The sequence below is a fragment of the Pongo abelii genome, chromosome 19 (assembly GCF_028885655.2).
Source record: "Pongo abelii isolate AG06213 chromosome 19, NHGRI_mPonAbe1-v2.0_pri, whole genome shotgun sequence".
NCBI classification, from domain to species: Eukaryota; Metazoa; Chordata; class Mammalia; order Primates; family Hominidae; genus Pongo; species Pongo abelii.
In genome coordinates this window covers 79,775,262-79,797,417 of record NC_072004.2, presented here as the reverse complement: position 1 = coordinate 79,797,417, position 22,156 = coordinate 79,775,262, and the positions used below count along the sequence as shown (strand labels likewise).

The window sequence follows — 22,156 nt, the reverse complement described above, 5'->3', positions numbered from 1 at the left end:
ACACAGGCCCTGGTGGCTGGGGTTCCCCAAGGTCTTGGACATCAAGTGTTTTGCTTTGGAGACTCCCAGTAGCTTCAGCCTTTCTTCTTCTTTTATTTTTTCTCTCTCTTTCTTTTTTTTTTTTTTTGATGTGGAGTCTCACTCTGTCACTCAGGCTGGAGTGCAGTGGTGCAATCTTGACTCACTGCAACCTCCACTTCCCAGATTTAAGTGATTCTCCTGCCTCAGCCTCCCAAGTAGATGGGATTACAGGCACTCGCCACCACGCTCAGCTAATTTTTTTTTTTTTTTTTTTTTTTTTTTTGAGACAGAGTTTCACTCTTGATGCCCAGGCTGGAGTGCAATGGAGCGATCTCAGCTCACCGCAACCTCCGCCTCCTGGGTTCAAGCGATTCTCCTGCCTCAGCCTCCTGAGTAGCTGGGATTACAGGCATGTGCCACCACACCCAGCTAATTTTGTATATTTAGTAGAGACGGGGTTTCTCCCTGTTGGTCAAGCTGGTCGCGAACTCCCAACCTCAGGTAATCCACGCGCCTCAGCTTCCCAAAGTGCTGAGATTACAAGTGTGAGCCACCGCGCCCAGCAGCTTCGGCTTTTCTGACAGTCTTTGGGAGTGGGTGTGGGTTTGCGGATCTGCTGTATTTCCTTTGGTTTGGCTGGCCCCACTTCACTTCCCGTGACGACCTACTGCTTCCTCATGGAAGGGCTTCCCCCGGAGCTGAGCACAGAGCTTAAGCAGACCCGGAACTGGGGGAGCTCAACAAGTCCTTTTTTTTGGTGGGGGGGTATAATAACTGTATTCAATTCTGGTGAAATGAAATACACAATGACAACTTTTAAATTCTGAAAGTAAGTCAGCAATCCAAAAGACATAAACATTGTGGGGGAAATAGTGACTGTGTGAGTATCTCGCTTTGTACAGCAGACCTCTATTTAAGTGGGTTCTTGGAAAGGGAATCATTAGAATGGTCCAGGACATTTCTGCAAAGGGTGGCTTCTCTGGCTGGGCGCGGTGGCTCATTAAGCACTCAGTAAGTGCTTTATTTATTTATTCAAAATAAATAAATAAGTGTAAAAGGATGGCTCCTCCGAGTGCAGTCGGCAAACCAGCAGCAGCAATCTCAGGCCCAGCCCAGATCCACAAAACTAGTCTCTGCAATCTGAACTTAGCCAGCTTCAGATGTTTCTGATGCTGCCAATATTTGAGAAGCACTGTTTGTGTTTTGTTTTGTTTTTTGTTTGAAACGGAGTCTCACTCTGTCACCCAGATTGGAGTACAGCGGTGCCATCTCAGCTGACTGCAACTCCGCGCAACACCCCCCAGCCCCTAAGGCTTAAGCGATCCTCCCAAGTAGCTGGAACCACAGACACACACCATCATGCCCAGCTAAGTTTTTGTATTTTTGGTAGAGATGAGGTTTCACCATGTTGCCCAGACTGGTCTTGAATTCCTGAGCTCAAGCAATCCGCCCCCTTCGGCCTCCCAAAGTGCTGGGATTACAAGTGTGAGCCACTGCGCCTGGCAAAAAGCACTGTTTTAGAAGAACCATCCAATTCTCTGAAGACCCTGCTTTTTATCTGAAATAGTAATCACTTCTTAATTCACTTTTAAAAGTTGGTATGTTTGTAAGAAGAATAGAAACTCAACCCCTTGCGGAACTTGACCCTGAATAATTTTTGAAAAACCAGTTCTCTGGGGAATTTTTAGCTCAAGTACCTCATTTTACAATCTCCATATATTCAGAGCTAACAAAATGCAAATCTGACAATAAACAGGCGTTCTCTATTTGTCTAGTGTAAGGGAAAGTTATAAGTGAGGTAGGGTTCAAGGTAGCTCCCATTGTGCAATTGTACAAAAAGGCCTCTTCTGCTTTTTTGGTGGTCCCTGAGATTGTTCACTTTCTTGGACAGTGCTGAAGAGTTCACTTTCAGTTGTTTTGGTTACGCAAAATCTCCTATTTGAGCACTTACTGTATGTGCTAAGTGGCATAAGTACACCGTCTCTTTCAATGGGATTTGTCAATGGGATTCACCACAAATCCCATTTTACAGTTGAGGATACTAAGGCATGGAGAGGTTAAGACGCTTGCCCAAGATCACGCAGCAAGCAAGCCCCTGAGAATCGTTCCTCCCTGGAGTGGACTCCACGCTCTTGATCACTGAGGTGTACTGTCTTCGGTTTGGGAAAGTCGGGTGGTAGAAGGTGGAAGCTGCAGGGATCCTCGCTGCAGGAGGCCAGGACCTTACCACCTCTGCCTCGAGGCCTCCAGCGAGGTCTGTGATCATCTGAGGCTACTGGTTGGAGACCCTTTTATAGGTGGTGAGGGGCACCTTAGTGTGGATTCTAGGGAAAAACTTAATTTTTTTCCTTTACTCTCCTAAGTGCTCCGACTGGGGCCCTGCGAATTGGACAAGGAGATTAACAAGAGGAAAACAGAGTTTATTAACATACATAATGCAAATCACACAGGAGAAACATCAATGATGAGTAACTCAAAGGGGCGGTTAGCACTTGGGGTCTATAAAGCATCTTAGGCTGATCACAGTGGCTCATGCCTGTAATCCCAGCACTTTGGGAGGCTGAGGCGGGTGGATCACCTGAGGTCAGGATTTGGAGACCAGCTTGGCCAATATGGTGAAACCCCGTCTCTACTAAAAATACAAAAAATTATCTAGGCATGGTGGCATGTGCCTGTAACCCCAGCTCCTCCGGAGGCTGAGGCAGGAGAATTGCTTGAACCCGGGAGGCAGAGGTTGCAGTGAGCCGAGATCACACTATTGCACTCCAGCCTGGGCAACAAGAATGAAACTCTGTATCAAAAAAAAAATATATATATATATATAAGTATATAAAGCATCTTAACAAAGAGCAATAAATTTGTAGAGAAATGACAAGACAAAGGAAAAATGATTTTTCGCTTCCCAGGGTGGCAAACTGAGAAGGTCAATCAAGTGGCCACAAAGATTTTATGGGGGCATTTACAGCAGGCATCTTTTCTTAGGAGTTTCTGCTTTCAGGGCTGGGCATGGTGGCTCATGCCTGTAATCTCAGCACTTTAGAAGGCTGAGGTGAGAGAATCTCTTGAGCCCAGGAATTTGAGACCAGCTTGGGCAACATAGTGAGGCCCTATCTCCACAAAAAAAAAAATTAAAAAACCAATATAAAAACAAAAATTAGCTGGGCATAGTGGTGCCTGCCTGTAGTCCCAGCTGCTCAGGAGACTGAGGCAGGAGGATCACTTGAGCCTGGGAGGTGGACGCTGCAGTGAACTGTGATTGTGCCACTGCCCTCCAGCCTGGGTGACAGAGTGAGACTGTGGGTTCCAAAAAACTTAATTTTTTTCCTTTACTCTCTTAGGTTTTCTGACTGGGGCCCTGCAAATTACACAGGACAGATTAACAAGAGAAAAACAGAGACCCTCTTTGTTTTTCTCTTGTTAATCTGTCTCAAAAAAAAAAGGAAGAAGTAGTTTCTGCTTTTAGTCAGATAAACAAGCTCTGGGAAGACATCTTTCTACATCTGAACCAGCTCAAAACAATCCTTATGCCAAAGGGGCATATTTTGTGGTGGCATATTCTGATTTCCTTCATCTGCTTTAGGGCAGCTGGCTGTTCAAGTGGGTTCTCTCGGGGTCTCCAGGTTGGTTCTAGATTACTCAGTCCAAGCTGTTGGAACCTGACCCCTCAGGCGGAAACCATAGGCATCATAGAACCCACTCTTGTAGAATTTGAAGCGGTGTAGAGCACAGGCTTTCCTGGGAGACATCCCAGTCCCCATTCTGAGGCAGCCCCCAATCAGCTGAGTGACTGTGACCAAGATGTCTTACCCCTCGGAGACTCAGTTTCTTCAACTGTTAAATGCAAATGGTGTTAAATGAGATAGAATCATGGGAGATGGTGCTGGTTATCCCCACAGTCACTGTATTATCCCTGCCACAGAGTGAGCATTTAATCAATTTCAGTTTAAAAACACAGGAGGAACTTGAGCCCTATAGAGTTCAGTGTCTTGCCCAGGGTACTACTAGAGCAGTCCCCTGACTCCCAGACCAAGACCCTCCCACAGCACCATCTGGGCCACCTGGAGTCAATCAGGGCTCTGTCCCTCTACAAACTTGTCTCTAAACTGGCAGACCATTAGGGAACCTGCCAGGTCTCTAACCCGCCCAGGGGTAAAGGTAGAGAGAGCCCTGGGTCTTGCACAGGCCGTAGCCCTTGGGGCCTGCAGCTGCCTGCAGCTGTGCCTCCAACCCACCTGGAAGCCTCTGGTCCTGGAAGCCAAGGGGTTTCCTGTTTGTCAGTGCTTCCTTGAGGAGAGGAGCCTGCAGGACATGGCTGATTCCTTTTCTTTCTCTCTTTCTCTTTCTCTCTCTTTCTCTCTTTCTTTCTTTCTTTCTTCCTTCCTTCCTTCTTTCCTTCCTCCTTCCTTCCTTTTTCTTCCTTTCTTTCCTTTTCTCTTTCCTTTTTCTTTCTCTCTTTCTTTCTCTCTCTCTCTCTCCTTCCTTCCTTCTTTCTTTTCTTTCTTTTTTGTAAGACAGAGTCTCACTGTGTCACCCAGGCTGGAGTGCAGTGGCACGATCACAGTGCACAGCAGCCTCCACCTCCTGGGCTCAAGCGACCCTCCCGCCTCAGCCTCTGGAGAAGCTGGAATTACAGGCAGGCACCACCATGCCTGGCTAATTCGCCATGTTGCCCAGGCTGTTGTCCAATTCCTGGGCTCAAGTGATCTGCCCGCCTTGGCCTCCCAAAGTGCTGGGATTCAGGCGTGTGCCACCTGAATGCTCAGCTTTTCTTTCTTTTCCTCTTACTGGTTGCTAAAGAGCAGGCATCCAATTGAGGAATTTCTCTCCTAAATTCTCTGGGACTTCCTTAATAGAAAACATCTTCTAAGTAATCTCTTTTCCTCCACTCCCTACATAAAATCAGAGAGATTCCCTCCTCTCTGCCCGGGGGGAGTTAGATGATTCTCCAAGGAGCCAGATCCTTCAGCCAGCAATAACCCACCCGCTTAGGCTTCTCTCACACTCATCCTCAGCCTCTCTTTGTTCAAGTCTTCCCCAGAGACCAGAGCTGTTAAGGATCATCACTTCTTTCTTTCTTTTTTCTTTTCTTTTTTTTTTTTTTTTTGAGACAGGGTCTTCGCTCTGTCACCCAGGCTGGAGTACAGTGGCGTGATCACAGCTCACTGCAACCTCCAACTCCCGGGTTCAAGTGATTCTCCTGCCTCAGCCTCCTGAGTAGCTGGGACCACAGCTACTGCCACCACGCCCGGCTAATTTTTTTTGGATTTTTAGTAGAGTCGGCGTTTCACCATGTTGGCCAGGCTGATCTCGAACTCCAGACCTCTGGTGATCCACCTGCCTCGGCCTCCCAAAGTGCTGGGATAACAGGCGTGAGACACCACGCCCAGCCAGATCATCATTTCTTATACATCATCATAACCATCCCCAGGTTCTTTATCATTGCCAAATTCTTCAGCAGCTCTTTCCTCTGGATGTTATTCCACCTCTATAGACTGCAGATTTCTTTTGTTCCGTGTTGATTTTTTTCTCCCTATACTCTAATTATCTTGTGGTTGGGAGGGTCCCTTCTTCCTCCGTCACAGTTACAGCTAATATGTACTGAGCACTCCCTCTGTGTGAGACACTTGGAGCCCTACCTTAATCCTCAAGATCATCTAACAGTTGATGGGGGTTCTATTATTATTCTTGCTCTGCAGATGGGGAAACGGGCCCAGAGGTTAACTAACTTGTCCTTGTTCCACAGCCAGTGGCAGAGCAAGGACTGAACCTAGGGGGCCTGGCTGAAGCCATGCTCTTCAAAGCCTTCCTGTTCCCTGTCTTTTTTTCTCTCAATTGGTTTGTTACCAATTGCTGTCAATTGTTTGTTGCCAAATCAATTGACTGCATTCTTCTCTGTTTTCCATCTTTCTTAGTCTAGGTTTTATGTTATCAGCATAATTGGAGAACTCTGTCTACTTTTTTTTTTTTCAGACAGGGTCTGGCTCTGTCACTCAGGCTGGAGTGCAGTGGCATGATCTTGGCTCACTGCAACCTCTGTCCCCTGGCCTCAAGCATCCTCCCATCTCAGCCTCCTAAGTAGCTCCTATCTACTTTAGACATGAAGAGTAATGTTCTACTGTGGCCTGGGTGACCCTGGGCAAGTCGTAGAGCTTCTCGAGACCTTGGTCACCTCTGTGAGATGAGGTATGGGCTGGATGCCGGTCAGCGGTCCTCGGGCTTTATTAAAGCATCGATTGTTCGGCAGCACCCCACTCCCTGTGAATTTCCCATTCACTAGGTCTGGAGCAGTGCCGAAAACGTGCATTTCTAACAAGTGTCCACATGCAGCTGCTGCTGTCACGCTGGGGCCCAGGCTTTGAGAACCACTCTTGATGCAGCATGTTCCTTTCTGATTGTGCCACGCTAAGGCTCTGCTTCTTGTTGGAAGGAGTAGGGTCTTTCTCACCCTCCAGAAATCCTGGAGGGATCTTGCAGCATTGGTGAGCAGGTAAAACCCAGAAACACTGTGCTTATTGGAGGGAAGGTGGTATTGAGTGACTCCCAATAAAACAGGGGGCCCAGGGCCGCACGCAGTGGCTCATGCCTGTAATCCCAGCACTTTGGGAGGCTAAGGCGGGCGGATCACGAGGTCAGGAGATCGAGACCATCCTGGCTAACACGGTGAAACACCGTCTCTACTAAAAATACAAAAAATTAGCTGGGCATGGTGGCGGGCGCCTGTAGTCCAGCTACGTGGGAGGCTGAGGCAGGAGAATGGCATGAACCCGGGAGGCGGAGCTTGCAGTAAGCCAAGATCGCACCACTGCACTCCAGCCTGGGCGACAGAGCGAGACTCCATCTCAAAAAAAAAAATTGGGGCCTAGTGTGGGGTAGGTCTGTGGACAGATCAGTGAGCCAGCTGGGTGCAGAGTGGAGTCTTTGCTGACCTTTCCCCCTCTTGTTCCCCGTCATCTTCTAGCCTGCAGCACTTCAGGGCTGCCTATTTTGGGAAATGGCTTACAGGGCACAGTTCTGGCACTTAAACCCCCTTTCACCCCCTGAGTAATACAAAATAAGCCCTCCCCTAGATAAGCAATAAGGCATGGGGCAGGCCTGCCTCCAAGGAGCAGCCCCAGGGCCGAGGAGAGAGAGCTGGGCGCTGGCCCAGGGGACTTGAGTTTGATGGGAAAGCTTGCAGACGGGGGGAGCTGCCTGGTCTTTCCAGTCTTGGCTTTTGGCTCTAAGCACAGCTTTTCTTTTCTTTTTTTTTTTTTTTTAATTGTTGTATCATGAGGCCCCTTCCACTCAGCTGCCTCCCCACATTAGGGGATGGACACAGCACTGGCAGGGATCCTGTGTGTCTCAGTTTCCCTATTGGCTCTCTGTGGCCTAGAGATATATGGTAGAATTCCACACTATGCTTTTTTTCCACCTTTTTTTTTTTTTTTTTTTTGAGACAGGGTCTCTCTCTGTCACCCAGGCTGGAGTGCAGTGGCGCAATCTTGGCTCACTGCAACCTCCGCCTCCCCAGGCAGGCCCCTCTGACTCAGCTGGGACTACAGGCATGCACCACCGCACTCAGCAAAATATTTTTGTATTTTTAGTAGAAATGGGGTTTCGTCACATTGGCCAGGCTGGTCTTGAACTCCTGAGCTCAAGCAATCTGCCCGCCTCAGCCTCCCAAAGTGCTGGGATTACAGTGCCCGGCCCACTTTGTTTTTACTTTTTACAATTTTATTCTTAAAATTGTGGTAAAATACATATCACATAAAATTTACCATTTTAACTCTAAGTGTCCAGCTCAGTGGCACTAAGTACTACACTTTTGGTTGTCATAGCATGGTGGACAGAGAAGAGAATGCTACTGCGTCTCGTGGAGAGAGGCCAGGGATACCACTAAACATGCGACAATGTACAGGACAGCCCCCTCCCCACCACAAAACACCACCCAGCCCAAAATTTCAACAGGGCCACCATGGAGAAGCCCTGGCCGGAGGAATTCACCTCCTGCAACTCCTCTAACAAGAGAGCTGGTTTTCCTCTCCAGTGCCAGCTCTTGCCTGCCCTCTGTCTTGGGAGGTGACTTGAGGCACATCCCACCTGATTACTGTGGTGCTGAGTCTTGCTCTGGGCACCAGCCCTGCATGTTGAGTCAGAGGCCCACCTCCCCATCACGGAATCTACTCACTCAATGGTCCATCTTCTACTTTTTTATTGCTCTTTTTTGTTTTTTGAGACTAAGTCTTGCTCTGTCACCCAGGCTGGAGTGCAGTAGCACGATCTTAGTTCACTGCAACATTCGCCTCCTGGGTTCAAGTGGTTCTCATGCCTCAGCCTTCCAAGTAGCTGGGATTGGAGGCACGCATCACCACGCCCAGCTAATTTTTGTATTTTTAGTAGAGGCGGAGTTTCACCATGTTAGCCAGGCTGGTCTCGAACTCCTGGCCACAAGTGATCCGCCAGCCTTGGTCTCCCAAAGTGCTGGATGACAGGCATGAGCCACTGCGCCCAGTCCACCTTCTACTTTCTATTTTCCTGGAATTCAGACTTCCAGGGTGTTTCTTAAGGAGGCAGAAACCCTGGTCCTCACTGCATCCCCTGCCACCCAGTATACCAAGACTGGCTGGGCCGAGAGTAGCCGTGACAGGAAATGGCTGAGAAAGAACCAAAGAAAAGGAGGCCTCTGTGCCAAGTCTCCCATGGGAGGAAGAGAAGAGCACTTGAGGATCAGTCCCCACCCATCCTGTGAGGCCCAGAGCCAGTGAGGTCAGAGGGCACTGCCAACCCTGCCCCTTTGGAGGCATTTCCTACTTCAGCATGCAAGATGGTGAAAAAAGTATCCCCATGAAAAAAATGGATGCTACCTCCAATTCTACTTAGGTGATGATTGCTGTATTACCAAAAAAACAAGAACCGCAAGTGTGCGTGGAGTGAGTGTTCCATCAGTATTTGAGTTTTTCGCATTTTGTCTTCAGATTGCTTTAGAAAATGCCGACTTGAGGTTCTTTCCCTGTTGGGAAAGAGGTTCCAGAGCCTTTAGGGGACTAGGAGGGTCCAGGAGTCACGGGGTCCTTTGGGTCCTTGCAGGTCAGATTTGCATTGGGGGTGCTGTCCCCAACCTCACTCAATGCATGGAAGTTGACACAATGGCTCAACATTACCGTTGGGCTGATTCATCATTTGGCTGTTGACGCCAGCCTCTGGCCCAGCCAGGACAGAAAAAGGGCCCCTGAGAAACTTCTGGCTCTGTTCCCTCTATGGGGGAGGGGCAGTGGACTTGTGATAAGACAGGGTGTTAGGGTGAGGTGGACTTGGGGAAACAGGATATTTCTAAATTAGAGAAACAGAGGGGTTGTGACCCCTGTTGCGACAGATGGGCCCTGAGCCTGCCCAAGGTCCAGGAGGAACTGTATGTGAGCTTGGGGCTGGGTCTATACCAAGGCCCCTTGGCGTGCTTTTCTCAATAAGACTGAGGACTTATGGCCCTCCCACCATTCCCTCCACCACCTTTGAGAACAGCAACCATCTCCAATGCCCACATCTCCTCTTGGGGTCTCCCCCAGGCAGCAGGTGAGGTCCCCATGACTTCTCTGTATTCAAGTCAGGGTCTACAGTCGGCTGTTTGGGGATCTGCCCCAACATGTGAGCCACTGACCATTGGGTGGGGTCCTGGTCCTTTCCAGAAGGGCAAGCCATACCCATCGCTTGCCTCTCATAGGAAAGACCATCTCTAATGAACGCAGGCAGGGATCACCCACCACCCATGCAGAGCTTCCTGCTCTCATTGGCTTTTCTCACCCTCACTGTCCTCTTGCTGACATCTGGTTGGGACCATTTGCACAACTGCAGACTGGCAGGGCCAGGCAAACACAGCGTGCCGCCTGCCAAGGTGATGTGAGACCAGGCGCGGTGGCTCACACCTGTAATCCCAGCACTTTGGGAGACTGAAATGAGTGGATCACCTGAGGTCAGGAGTTTGAGACCAGCCTGGCCAACATGGCTAAACCCCATCTCTACTAAAAATACAAAAATTACCTGGGTATCGTGGTGGGCATCTGTAATCCCAGCTACTTGGGAGGCTGAGGCAGGAGAATCACTTGAACCCAGGAAATGGAGGTTGCAGTGAGCCACTGCACTCCAGCCTGGGTGACAGAGCTAGACTCCGTCTCAAAAAACAGAAGGTGGTGTGGGCTCCCAGGGAGTTGAGAGGAGACTCCTGAGGGGAAGGGGAAACAGCTGCCTAGATCTGCTAAGAGCGTTGGCAATGCTTCTGCCTCCTGCTCTGTTGAGCCTGCTCCTGGAAGGGATCGACAAAATAGTATGAAATCTAGAAATAGCTTTATTCCCAAAGAGGATACTGGTGGTGTTATTGAAAAGAGCAAAAACTTGGAAAGCACCTACATTTTTAAAGTAAGGAATTAGTAAAGTCAATAGTTGCACATCCATTTAACAATTATTTAGTAGCTAATTGGACAATTATGCTTAAGAAGTTTTCAGAAAAAGTTTATAAAGCCATGTTATATGAAAAAGTTAAGTTACAAAATGGCATATACTGTGTAATTATAACTGCTCCCCACCCCCAAAAAAAGCCAAATCATAGTGGAAAATGACTAGGAAAAAAAAAAAAAGCATCAACAGGGTTTGGAGAATGAGGCCAGAGATCATTTTTATCTGCTACTTCCTACTTTCCATAGTTTTCATTTTTTTCTTAAAAAATATGTGCTACTAATTTTTTTTTTTTTTTTTTTTTTTTGAGATGGAGGCTTGCTCTGTCACCCAGGCTGGAGTGCAGTGGTGCAATCTCAGCTCACTGCAACCTCTGCCTCCTGGGTTTAAGTGATTTTCCTGCCTCAGCCTCCCCAGTAACTGGGACTACAGGTGCCCACCACCATGCCTGGCTAATTTTGTATTTTTAGTAGAGATGGGATTTCACCATGTTGGCCAGGCTGGTCTCCTGGCCTCAGGTGATCCACCCGCCTCAGCCTCCCCAACTGTTGGGATTACAGGCATGAGCCACCACACCCACCCGTGATACTACATTTTTAAAAAACTGTTTAAAATGTTAAATGAGGCTGGACATGGTGACTCACACCTGTAATCCCAGCACTTTGGGAGGCCAAGGTTGGCAGATCACCTGAGGCCAGGAGTTCGAGACCACCCTGGCCAACATGGCAAAACTCCATTTCTACTAAAAATACAAAAAAAAAATTAGCCAGGCGTGGTGGTGCACGCCTGTAGTCCCAGCGACTTGGGAGGCTGAGGCAGGAGAATTCCTTGAATCCAGGAGGTGGGGGGTGCAGTGAGCCGAGATAGTGCCAGCTGAGGCAGGAGAACTGCTTAAACCCCGGAGGCGGAGGTTGCAGTGAGCCAAGATGGCACCACCACACTCCAGCCTGGGTGACAAAGCGAGACTCTGTCTCAAAAAAAAAAAAAAAGAAAATTTTAAATGAAGTGCCAGGGACTTTATATGCATGTCATGTGGAGCTAGAGGGTCCCAGGGAAGCTGTCTTTGCACAGAGCAACCATAAACCTCTAAGGGCACCTGCCAGCTGATGTCTCCTAGCTCTCGCCTCCTCCCTCTTTTCTCGACCTGCTCCTGCCCCTGTGATGTTGTTGGGGCAGTTGAACTGGGTTATTTGCATTGCTCACTGCCATGTCATCCTTTGTTTTGTAGATGCCGTGGAAAGCAGATACTCTGTAAGTACACATTTCATATACATTATATTTAAAAGTACTCCACTGAACAGTGAAATATTTCCAGACTCACCCACGTCCTGCATTCCCACGAATTCTTCCCCGCTCCCTAGTCTGTTTCAGACCAGAAGCCCTGGGCTTCTCTGACTAGCCTTGGCCAGTTCTGATTTTGAATATTTTCTCCTGCAATTTCCATCATTACATCTCAGCCCACACGTGAAGGGATTGGGACTCTAGGGTGCTTAGGGCCAAACAAGCAAAGCACACATTTCGTTTAACGCCAAAGTCTAGGCTCTCGAAGTGAGGCAGATCTAGGGCGTATGCTTGGAGGAGTGGAGCAACTGACAGCTCGTTGCAATTTAGCCGATACCAATTACTCCCTACACACCAGGCCATCAGCTGCAGGAGACACCCAAGGTTCTTGACCTCAGTTCACCTTCTGATGAGGGAATCAGACATGTGATCACTTATCATAAAGCAAAGTGAGCGACGCCAGAGCCTATGGGAACACAGAACAGAGACCTAGCTAGTGGCCTCTTCCCCAAGGAATCATTTGGAATGGACCATGAACAATGAATGGAGTGATGGCAGCATTGAGGGAGAAAGATCAGCAGGAGCACAAGGATGAGGGATGACCAGTTTCAAGCAGTGTGGGATGGGAAAAGAAGAGTGTGACAGTGACAAGTGACAGGAGAAAGATAAGTCAGGGCTTAAATCCAAAGGACCTACATGCCTTGTTAAGAAGTTTCATTCTGTAAGAAATGGAGTTAGGAATCTGCTGTTTGGCAGATGGGAGGGTTTATGAAAGACACAGAGGCCCACGTTCAACTTTTGCAAAGACGTGTCTTCCACTCCCAACCTTTTTGTGAGCTACCCAGCAATGCAGGAGTTAACTGGGCAGCTAATATCTGAAGAAATGAGGCATTTGCCGCATAAACTTCTTTTAGGTCTGGGAAGAACTTTCAGCAAGATTTCTGGTAGCTCTTCCAGTGGGCCCCTGGCTTCCTTTGTTTTGCCCATGTCTGGGCTCTTGTAAAACAGAGCTCATTATGCCTTTGACAGACAGGAAGCCACTGACATTCTTTTTATGGAAGAAAGCTATGAATTTAAGGAAAAGAGGAATGAAATGAATGGTTGTTTTTTTTCCTAGCCAAAACCCACTCAGATTCCTGAAATCAGAGACTATCGTGTCACTGGGACAAGGAGCCCAATTTACAGACGAGGAAACTGAGGCCTGCATTGGTAGAATAGCATGCCTGGGGTCACCTGGATGGCTAATAGAGTGAGGAACAGAGCCCAGGCCTCTACACTCTGCAGCCAGTCCTCTGTCACGACAGAGACTCCCTCCAAGATGTGAAGTTGCTGTCCCAGCAATAATGACTTTGAGAGAGTGGAAAATGAGGTCTTTGCTCCCTGGGCAGTATGGGACACAGATGTGTTCTCCTGGAGCGATAAACATGCCTGGGTCCACCCAAAACACCCTGTAGGACCAACTTATTTACTTTGTCTTGGATCCAAAGGGTGTCTCTGGACAAAGGCTTGGAGCTCCAGGCCAGACAGAACTTTCCCCAGAAGCTGGCCCTTGGGCCTCAAAGTCTGCTCCCAGGATGGTTCTGAGAGCTCACCCATGACTGGTCCTGTCCCCCCAGAAAAAAGAATAGACTCATTTTGTGGGAGAACAGGGTTTCCAGCCGTTGGGAAAGGAATTTTGAACCTTTAAGCAAATGGGTTTTGTTTATAAAAGAAGCAGGTATAGCTTCCCTAATAATCAGCTGGTGTGGGTCAGGAGAAAATTAATTGAATTGCCCAGTAGGGAAATGGGAGGAGATTTCCTTCCTGAAATCAAACCTGGCGATCATTCCCAGTTGTTTAATGGCCGTTGCCTCTGAAAACATTAGAGGAAATATCTTAACAATGAGATAGCCACATAGCCAAAGACTAATTTGGTATTGTTTGACTTGCTTCAATGGCACATTCTGACTTCATTTTTCCTCTGCCATTTTTACCTTGTTTATAAATTGTGTGTGTGGCCGACACAGACAGATAGCATGGAAGAGAACACCCTGTACTTAAATGAAAAGCGTGAATCTGGACCTGCGAGAGTCTTGGGATCTTGGAGAGGACCCTGCCTTCTTACAGAAAGAAAGGCAATTGGCAGCTATAGCTCGCCTCCCCCCTTCCTGGAGGCCAGGAGGCAGCTGGGCTACCGTGGAAACTGCCCAGGTGCTAGGATCAGGGGATGGGAGGGGAGCTCCAGCTTTCCAGCTGTCTTTTGGGTGAGCCTGTCTTCCTCAAGCTCAACCTTCCTTATCTATAAAGTGGAGATGGTGATGACGATGATGATAAGAGCAACCTATTAGGATTTTAAGGATGAAATGAGCAACTGCAACCACCATATAAAAGCTGCAAGCTGCAAACCACCATATAAAAGCTGGTTGATTTCAAGCTCTTTTCATCACTTGGGCAATAGTAGGTGTGGATGGGGCACTTAACTTGATTTGGCTATGAAATGACCTTGCCACATATAGAGAATGTAGCAGTTGCTTACCCAAGGCATAGGATTCAACCAAGGCCAGGCTTTGACTTAGGAATCAGAGACCCACATTAACACTTGACTTCCCACTTCTTAGCCATGTCACCATGGGCAGATCTCTTGGCCTCTCAAGACCTCTGCTTCCTAATCTGTAAACTGGGAATCATAAACTCCCTCATTTGGTTGTTGCAAGGGTTGAATGAGCACCTGATATAGACCTGGTCTATTGCAAGTGCCCATAGGAGCACTTTGTAGAAGCAGGAACTAGAGATCCCAGGGTGTGTTGAAATCAAAATGACCTTTGAGGGAGACCACACCATATTCCGGGTACAAGGCAGGGCGATTTCACAACTGCACTTGGGTGGCTGATGGCTGGCTTCTGATTTAAGCACAGCAAGCCCAGGCCTTGGATGTGAGCGTGTTAACCTTTACTTCAAAATCCCTAAGGCCCTGCTGATCGTGGCCCAGCCCTTCCTGTCTGTGGCTTTGGTTCTGCAATGGTGCCCCAGGCATTGGCTGCCCCCACAGAGGGAGAGTGGAGGTGTCTGGGGAGGGACTTGGTCTGGGGCCCGCAGAAAGGCTGGACACGAGTCATGTCTCCCCCATCCAGGCGGAGCAGAGGAAATAGGGCAGGGTGGCTGCCAGCGCTGGCAGGCCTCCAGCCTCTGGGGCCAGGACGGCTTGCTTGGCCCACTTGCATGGGGCTCTCCTGGCAGAGGAGGGGCCAGAGCCTTGGCTTTCTAGTTGGGGCACCTCGGCCCTGCATCCTGTTCCCCAAGGGTCCTCAGACCCAGCAGGGCTGAAACAAAATGGAGACACTATCCCAGCTCACCCTCAGGAAGCCAACCAGGCTGGCTGTGGAGGTCCCAAGACCCTGGGTCATCCTCTATCTCCTGCTTCTGCCTTGCTGAGTTCCACCTGCAGCAGAGTGTCCTGTGCACATGGAGGGTCCAGAATAGTGGACTTAGGTGCTGCCTGCTCTTCAGGGCCCACTGTTGCCCAGGGGCCCCTCTACTCTGGTATCTCCCAGCATGCCCTGCTCTTTTTCCCTCCAAGGGCTCCTTCCATTTGTCAAAATCCAATCTTTAGGCTGACTCCAGAGTTGCTTCTGTGAATCCCCCACTGCCCAGCCCAGAGCCCTCTCAGTGCCTCTGAACCCCTTCTGCAGTTTGTTGAGACCTCTTATACCTTCTACTTCATAGTGGTGTTGTTTATCAATAATTAATACAATATAAAATTCTTGGGGACAGCTTCTTGCATCCCCAACATAGAGAACAGTGTGGGTCAGATAAGGGTCCAGGCACTGATAGGTGGATAGGTGACACAAATACCATTTGAAGCTGTTAAAGAGCACTACAGGATGGCAGAAGGAATCCAGGAATCCTTTTGTGGGTGTTTTTTTGCTTTTTTTGTTTGTTTGTGTGTTTTATGAGATGAAGTCTCACTCTGTCACCCAGGCTGGAGTGCAGGGGTGCTATTTCAGCTCACTGCAACCTCCATCTCCCAGGCTCAAGTGATCCTTCCACCTCAGCCTCCTGAGTAGCTGGGACTACAGGTGCACACCACCATGTATGCCGAATTCTTTGCATTTTTGATAGAGACAGGGCTTTGCCATGTTGCCCAGGCTGGTCTGGAACTCCTAAGCTCAGGGGATCCACCCACCTTGGCCTCCCAAAGTGCCGGGATTACAGGGATGAGCTACCATGCCCAGCCAGGAATCCTTTTTTTTAATTGTCATAAAATATACATAATATTAAGTTTACCATTTTCTTTTTTTTGAGACGGAGTCTCACTCTGTCGCCCAGGTTGGTGTGCAGTGGCGCAATCTCGGCTCACTGCACACTCCGCCTCCCGGGTTCACGCCATTCTCCTGCCTCAGCCTCCCAAGTGGCTGGGACTACAGGCACATGCCACCACGCCCGGCTAATTTTTGTATTTTTCAGTAGAGACAAGGTTTCATTATGTTGGCCAGGCTGGTCTTGAACTCCTGACCTCATGATCCACCCGCCTCGGCCTCCCAAAGTGTTGGGATTACAGGCGTGAGCCACCACGCCCAGCAAATTTACCATTTTCAAGTGTATACTTAACCATTTTAAAGTGTATAATTCAGTTGCATTAGGTCCGTTCACATTGCTGTGCAACCACCACCACTATCCATCTCCAGAGCTTTTTCTTTTTAAGTGAAAGCAAGTTTATCAGAGAAGTAAAGAAACAAAAGAATGGCTACTCCATAGGCAGAGCAGCCACTGAAACACTGTACCCATTAAACACTAACTCCCCATTGCCCCTCCAGCAACCCCTAGCAACCACTGTCTACTTTCTGTCTCTATGAATTTGACTATTCGAGGTACATCACATAAGTGGAATCAGATATTTGTCCTTTCATGTCTGCCTTATTTCATTTAGCATAACGTTTTCAAGGTTTTTCTGTGTTGAAAATATATCAGAATTTCATTCTCTTTTTAAGGTAGAATCATATCACTTTAAAACATTTAAGTTGGACCATCTAAGTTCAGTCCTTCATTTTCAAAATTAAAAAAACAGGCCTCAAACGGGTACACCTTACGTTAGTTAGAGGCAGAACTGGAGCTAGAAGTCAGATCTCTTACAAAGTTGCCTTTCTTCTTCTGTGGGTAAGTGGGGCACCCTTGGGACGCTGTGCTGGGTGTACATGGGTGCTTGATGAAGTTACCTGGTAGATTGATGTGATTGATGTCCAACATGTATGCAGGGACAGAGGCTACAGTCCCTACAGAGCAAGCATGGAGAGAAGGAGAAATGCATATGGGCAGGAGCCAGGAGAGGGAGAGTGTAGTGAGCAGAGATCACGCCACTGCACTCCAGCCTGAGTGACAGAGTGAGAATCCATCTTAAAAAATTGCTTGCTAAAGAAATGGTCTCCTGAGGTCTTAAGACGTTCCTGACAGTGTCTTGAGTGGGTGAGAGAGAGGCTGCAGTCATTGTGCTGTCGAATTTCAGAGGTGAGAACCACACCTAACCAAAATCACTTTCCCTGTTTGCCTCAGTGACACAGCTACAGGAACCCTGGTGGGTGTTGTATTAAGTAAATTTGACCTTTACTCTTTGCAGATCTGTGAAATGTTGTCTTCTGAGGGGCCACATGTATCTGTAGTGCTGAGGACTCCTTGGGCCTCTGAAGTCACAGAGAGAACCCTGCAGGGTGGGGGACCAGTGCATGACAGCCCTGCTTTGCATTTTCTTTGAGAAATGCTGTCATTTTGCATTTCTCTCCACCAGGGCAATCTTCAGTCTTGAGAGGTGTGATCATAACTTGCCCTGTTTCTTGTTGCTACAGAGAACGGAAGGCTCCCTTGATGGAACTTAGACAGCGAGGCCAGATGCACATCCCTGGAAGGACATCCATGTTCCGAGAAGAACAGATGATCCCTGTATTTCAAGAGCTCTGTGCATTTATTTATGAACCTGCCCTGCTCCCACAGAACACAGCAATTCCTCAGGCTAAGCTGCCGGTTCTTAAATCCATCCTGCTAAGTTAATGTTGGGTAGAAAGAGATACAGAGGGGCTGTTGAATTTCCCACATACCCTCCTTCCACCAAATTGGAGCATCCTTGGCAATTGGAAGAGCAGAAGAGGAGATCCAGGGCAAACAGGCCATTGGGATATTCTGAAACTTGAATATTTTGTCTTGTGCAGAGATAAAGACCTTTTCCATGCACCCTCATACACAGAAACCAATTTTCTTTTTTGTACTCAATCACTTCTAGCACATGGCCTGGTTAGAGGCTGGTTTTTTCTCTTTTCCTTTGGTCCTTCAAAGGCTTGTGGTTTTGGGTAGTCCTTGTTCTTTGGAAATACACAGTGCTGACCAGACAGCCTCCTCCGTCCCCTCTATGACCTCGCCCTCCACAAATAGGAAAACCAAACTACTTGGGAGCACTGCCTTTGAAATACTAACCTAAGACACGGTTCATTCAGGCAATGCACAAAACAGAAAATGAAGGTGGAACAAGCACAGTTGTACTTAAACTGTTTTTTTCTACACTTTTTTTCTTTTCTTCTACCATGCTGAAGGCTGAAAGACAGGAAGATGGTGCCTACAGCAAATATTATTCTTAATTGAAAACTTGAAATGTGTATGTTTCTTACTAATTTTTAAAAATTTATTCCTTGCCAGGGCAGGCAAGGTGGCTCACGCCTGTAATCCCAGCACTTCAGGAGGCTGAGGTGGGCGGATCACCTGAGGTCAGGAGTTTGAGACCAGCCTGATGAAACCCTGTCTCTACTAAAAATACAAAAATTAGCTGGGCGTGGTGGCGTATGCCTGTAGTATCAGCTACTCAAGAGGCTGAGGTGAGATTATCGCTTGAACCCAGGAAAGGGAGGTTGTAGTGAGCAGAGATCGCGCCACTGCACTCCAGCCTGAGTGACAGAGTGAGAATCCATCTCAAAAAAAAAAAAAAAATTGCTTGCTAAAGAAGTGGTCTCCTGGGGTCTTAAGACATTCCTGACAGTGTTTTGAGTGGGTGGGAGAGAGGCTGCTGTCATTGCGCTGTGGAATTTCACAGGTGAGAACCACGCCTAGCCAAAATCACTTTTCCTGTTTGCCTCAGTGACACAGCTGCAGGGACCCTCGTGGATGTTGTATTAAATAAATTTGACCTTTACTCTTTGCAGATCTGTGAAATGTTGTCTTCTGAGGGGCCACATGCATCTATAGTGCTGAGGACTCCTTGGGCTTCTGAAGTCACAGAGAGAACCAAGCAGGTCTATGTTTTTGTTTTGTTTTGTTTTGAGACGGAGATTCACTCTTGTTGCCCAGGCTGGAGTGCAGTGGTGCAATCTCGGCTCACTGCAACCTCCATCTCCTGGGTTCAAGCAATTCTCCTGTCTCAGCCTCCCGAGTAGCTGGGATTACAGGCATGTGCCACCATGCCCGGCTAATTTTTGTATTTTTAGTAGAGACGGGGTTTCACCATGTTGGCCATGCTGGTCTCAAACTCCTGACCTTTGGTGATCTGCCTGCCTCGGCCTCCCAAAGGGCTGGGATCGCAGGCATGAGCCACCATGCCCAGCCTAGACTCTTTTGACAATATGATGAAAGTTGTTGGTTCCTTTCCCCAACACACACACACACACAGTTGTATCACGAAAATGTCATACAATTTCCAAGTTTTCAGAGTGGTGGGCTCAGATTGAGGTCAAAGGATCAGACGACCTCTAACGACCTTCACGTCTCTGTTGATGATCTGGGGACAGCCGGAGCCCCTGTGTCCGGCGAGTTCCTTAGTCCCTAGCCATTACCAGAAAAGGGCAATTGCCACCGGAGCTGCAAAGACCCTACTCCTACTCTTGGTGCCTTACTTATGCAGCACGACTGAATTTTTTGTTTTGTTTTGTTGAGACAGGGGCTTGCTCTGTCGCCCAGGCTGGAGTGCAGTGGCACAACCACGGCTCACCGCAGCCTCGAATCCCTGGGCCCAAGCGATCCTCCCATCTCAGCCTCCTGGGTAGCTGGGACCAGAGGCGTGTGCCGCCATAGCTGGCTAATTTTTAAATGTTTTTGCAGAGATGAGGTTTCACCATGGTGCCCAGGCTGGTCTCGAACTCCTGGGGTTCAAGTGATCCTTCCTCCTTGGCCTCGCAAAGTGCTGGGACTGCAGGCATGAGCCACCGCCCCCGGCCTGTGGAGCACACATGAGTTTAAAATTACTTTCCCTTCTGCCTATATTTCCGAGGAGGAAACTTCATGCGCAGGGATCTTTCTTAGTGGATTTAATGGCTAAAAGGTCTGTCTGAATCCAGGACGCTGGCTGGCTTCAGCCTTCCTAGGCAGCTGTCGTAACCCCGGTGTCTAAGCCTGAGGCATCCCAGGAGCACCCACTCCAAGAGTTTTATCGGCCGCGGAACTCATTAGTTAGAGCGCCCTCTTGTGTTCTCATGTGGTAATCGGTCATTAAAGGACTTAAAATAGTCCTTAGCCAACACACAGTAGAACTTTTCCCTCTTCTGACCCCAAGAGGTCAGCCACCCATTTCATGAGCATATGCTGGTCGCTCCATCAGCGTTCTCTGATTGGCTAACTGAACCCACTCCCCGACCTAGACTCGAGAGGCGAAGCGACGCTTAGGTCAACATTCACTCACTAAAGCAACGACTGTCGGGCGATTTTGTCTCCCGTTGGTTTTGGAATGGTGTCTAGAGACATTTTTGGTTGTCACAGCTGGGTGGGTGTGCTCCTGGCATCTGGTGGATAGAAACCAAGGATGCTCCTAAACATCCTACGGGCACAGAACCGTCTCCCACGACCAAGCATGATCAAGTCCCAAATGCCAATAATGGCCAGGTTGAGAAACTCTGCACAGAAGCATCCAGTTATTTGTCTGTTTGCTCAACAAGCTTGTGCTCATCATGCTCTGTGTTCCTGACACTGTGCTGGGTGTTGGCGGTGGGAAGATTACAAGAGTCACATGGCACTTGTCCTCCTGGAAGGTACAACCCAGTAGAGATGCAGACGAACAGAGAGCCAATTACAAAGCAGTGTGACAAGCGTCATGGTGGAAAATTAAAAGCTCAAACAAGGGCACATGGGAGGGGCTTCCAACAAAGACTTTGGGGGATCCAGGAAGGTCTAAGAGGAAGGTGGGTCTCACCAAAGCCTTGACCATAGGCAGAGGGTACCAGTGGAAAAGGTGGGGTGAAGAACATTGAGGATAAAAGAAAGAAGTGCAGGAAGGCCCTGAGGCAAGGGAGTGGGGGGTGCCCTGGAGGGATGGCAGCAGGGCAGTCTGTCAGACCCAAGTGGCCACCAGCCCTAGAAGCCAATTAGTCCTCCTCAAAAAGTTGTCACTATCCCTTGAGAATTGCTGCCAGGCTCCCAATGGCCTGACTCAGTCTTTGAGAGTCTTAAGGAGAAGGTCTCTGAAAGGTACACACCAAGAACTCTCCCCAGCACAGCTGTTTTTAAGACTCTCCACCAGCGTCATTAGCGTGTTGGGAAGAAACCCTCTGCCACAGAGGCCAGCTTCAGCCTTTGCCTAACACCGCAGGGGCAAATGGAAAGGTAAACGGGAAGGAGATGTCTCCCCAGCAGGCTATTTGAGGACAGTCTCCCCTGCAGAGGATCTCAACCTGGGGTCCACAGAGTGGAAATGTTAGAGTAGGGAGCTAGGCAAACATGAGCAGGACAGGTGATGGCCCCCACAGGAATGTCAGGCTACCATCAGGTGACAGTCAGGTGGTTGTTAAACTGTCTCTGTAAAATAATAATTGGCTGCAGCCAGCTCCAAGCAAGGACAGTCTCGCAACAGATACAAAACACCCGGATCCGGTGATCAGCCGCTTCCCGAAAAGATCTCAGGAGGTGGGCAAGCAGGCTGGAGCATGCGCACCAAGAGGCAAAATGGCGGAATTTAACCGGTATATGACCTTCCTCTGGGAACGCACGACTGGTTAAGGGGAAAAATGCCTCAAGTGAGCATGCGCGCAACTTCAGTAATCACACTGTGCATGCGACCCCTTCCAAGTGCTGGCAGGTCACCACATAAGCGGACAGCCTGCTCCAAGGGAAGAATCAGGGGAGATGAGACGTAAATCCCAGAACTATGCCAAATATATAAAACCTCAAGTTAAGGGTCAGGCAGGGCACTTAGATCTCTCAAGTTGCCTGCCTGACCCAAGTGTAGTGTACTTCCTTTTGTTCCTGCCCTAAAATTTTTTAATAAACTCTCACTCCTGCTCTAAAACTTGCCTTGGTCTCTCCCTGTGCCTTAAAACCACTTAAAACCACCTCTGCCCCTCAGCTGAGTTCTGTCTTTGAGAAGGCAAGCATCAAGTTTGCAGCAGACCCATCGGATTCACCGCTGGTAACAGAAGTTGGGGTAAGGCATGGGGCCTGAGAATTCTCTAAGAGTAGGTGCAGCCGGGCGCGGTGGCTCACGCCTGTAATC

At 48.6% G+C, this 22,156-nt stretch overlaps 1 protein-coding gene across 3 annotated transcripts in view; it reads left to right on the top strand.

Moving 5' to 3' along the window:
• Positions 1-18,883, top strand: part of PECAM1 (platelet and endothelial cell adhesion molecule 1) — a 65,349-nt gene extending 46,466 nt beyond the window's left edge. For 2 of the 3 annotated variants that reach the window (XM_054535687.2, XM_024234936.3), the window contains 2 exons: positions 11,675-11,697; positions 17,544-18,883. In XM_054535687.2, the coding sequence (XP_054391662.2) occupies positions 11,675-11,697; positions 17,544-17,573 (53 nt within the window). In that variant the 3' untranslated portion in view covers positions 17,574-18,883. The remainder of the gene's footprint in view (positions 1-11,674; positions 11,698-17,543) is intronic. The other variant, XM_054535686.2, reaches the window with a different exon arrangement.
• Positions 18,884-22,156: the final 3,273 nt, after the last annotated feature.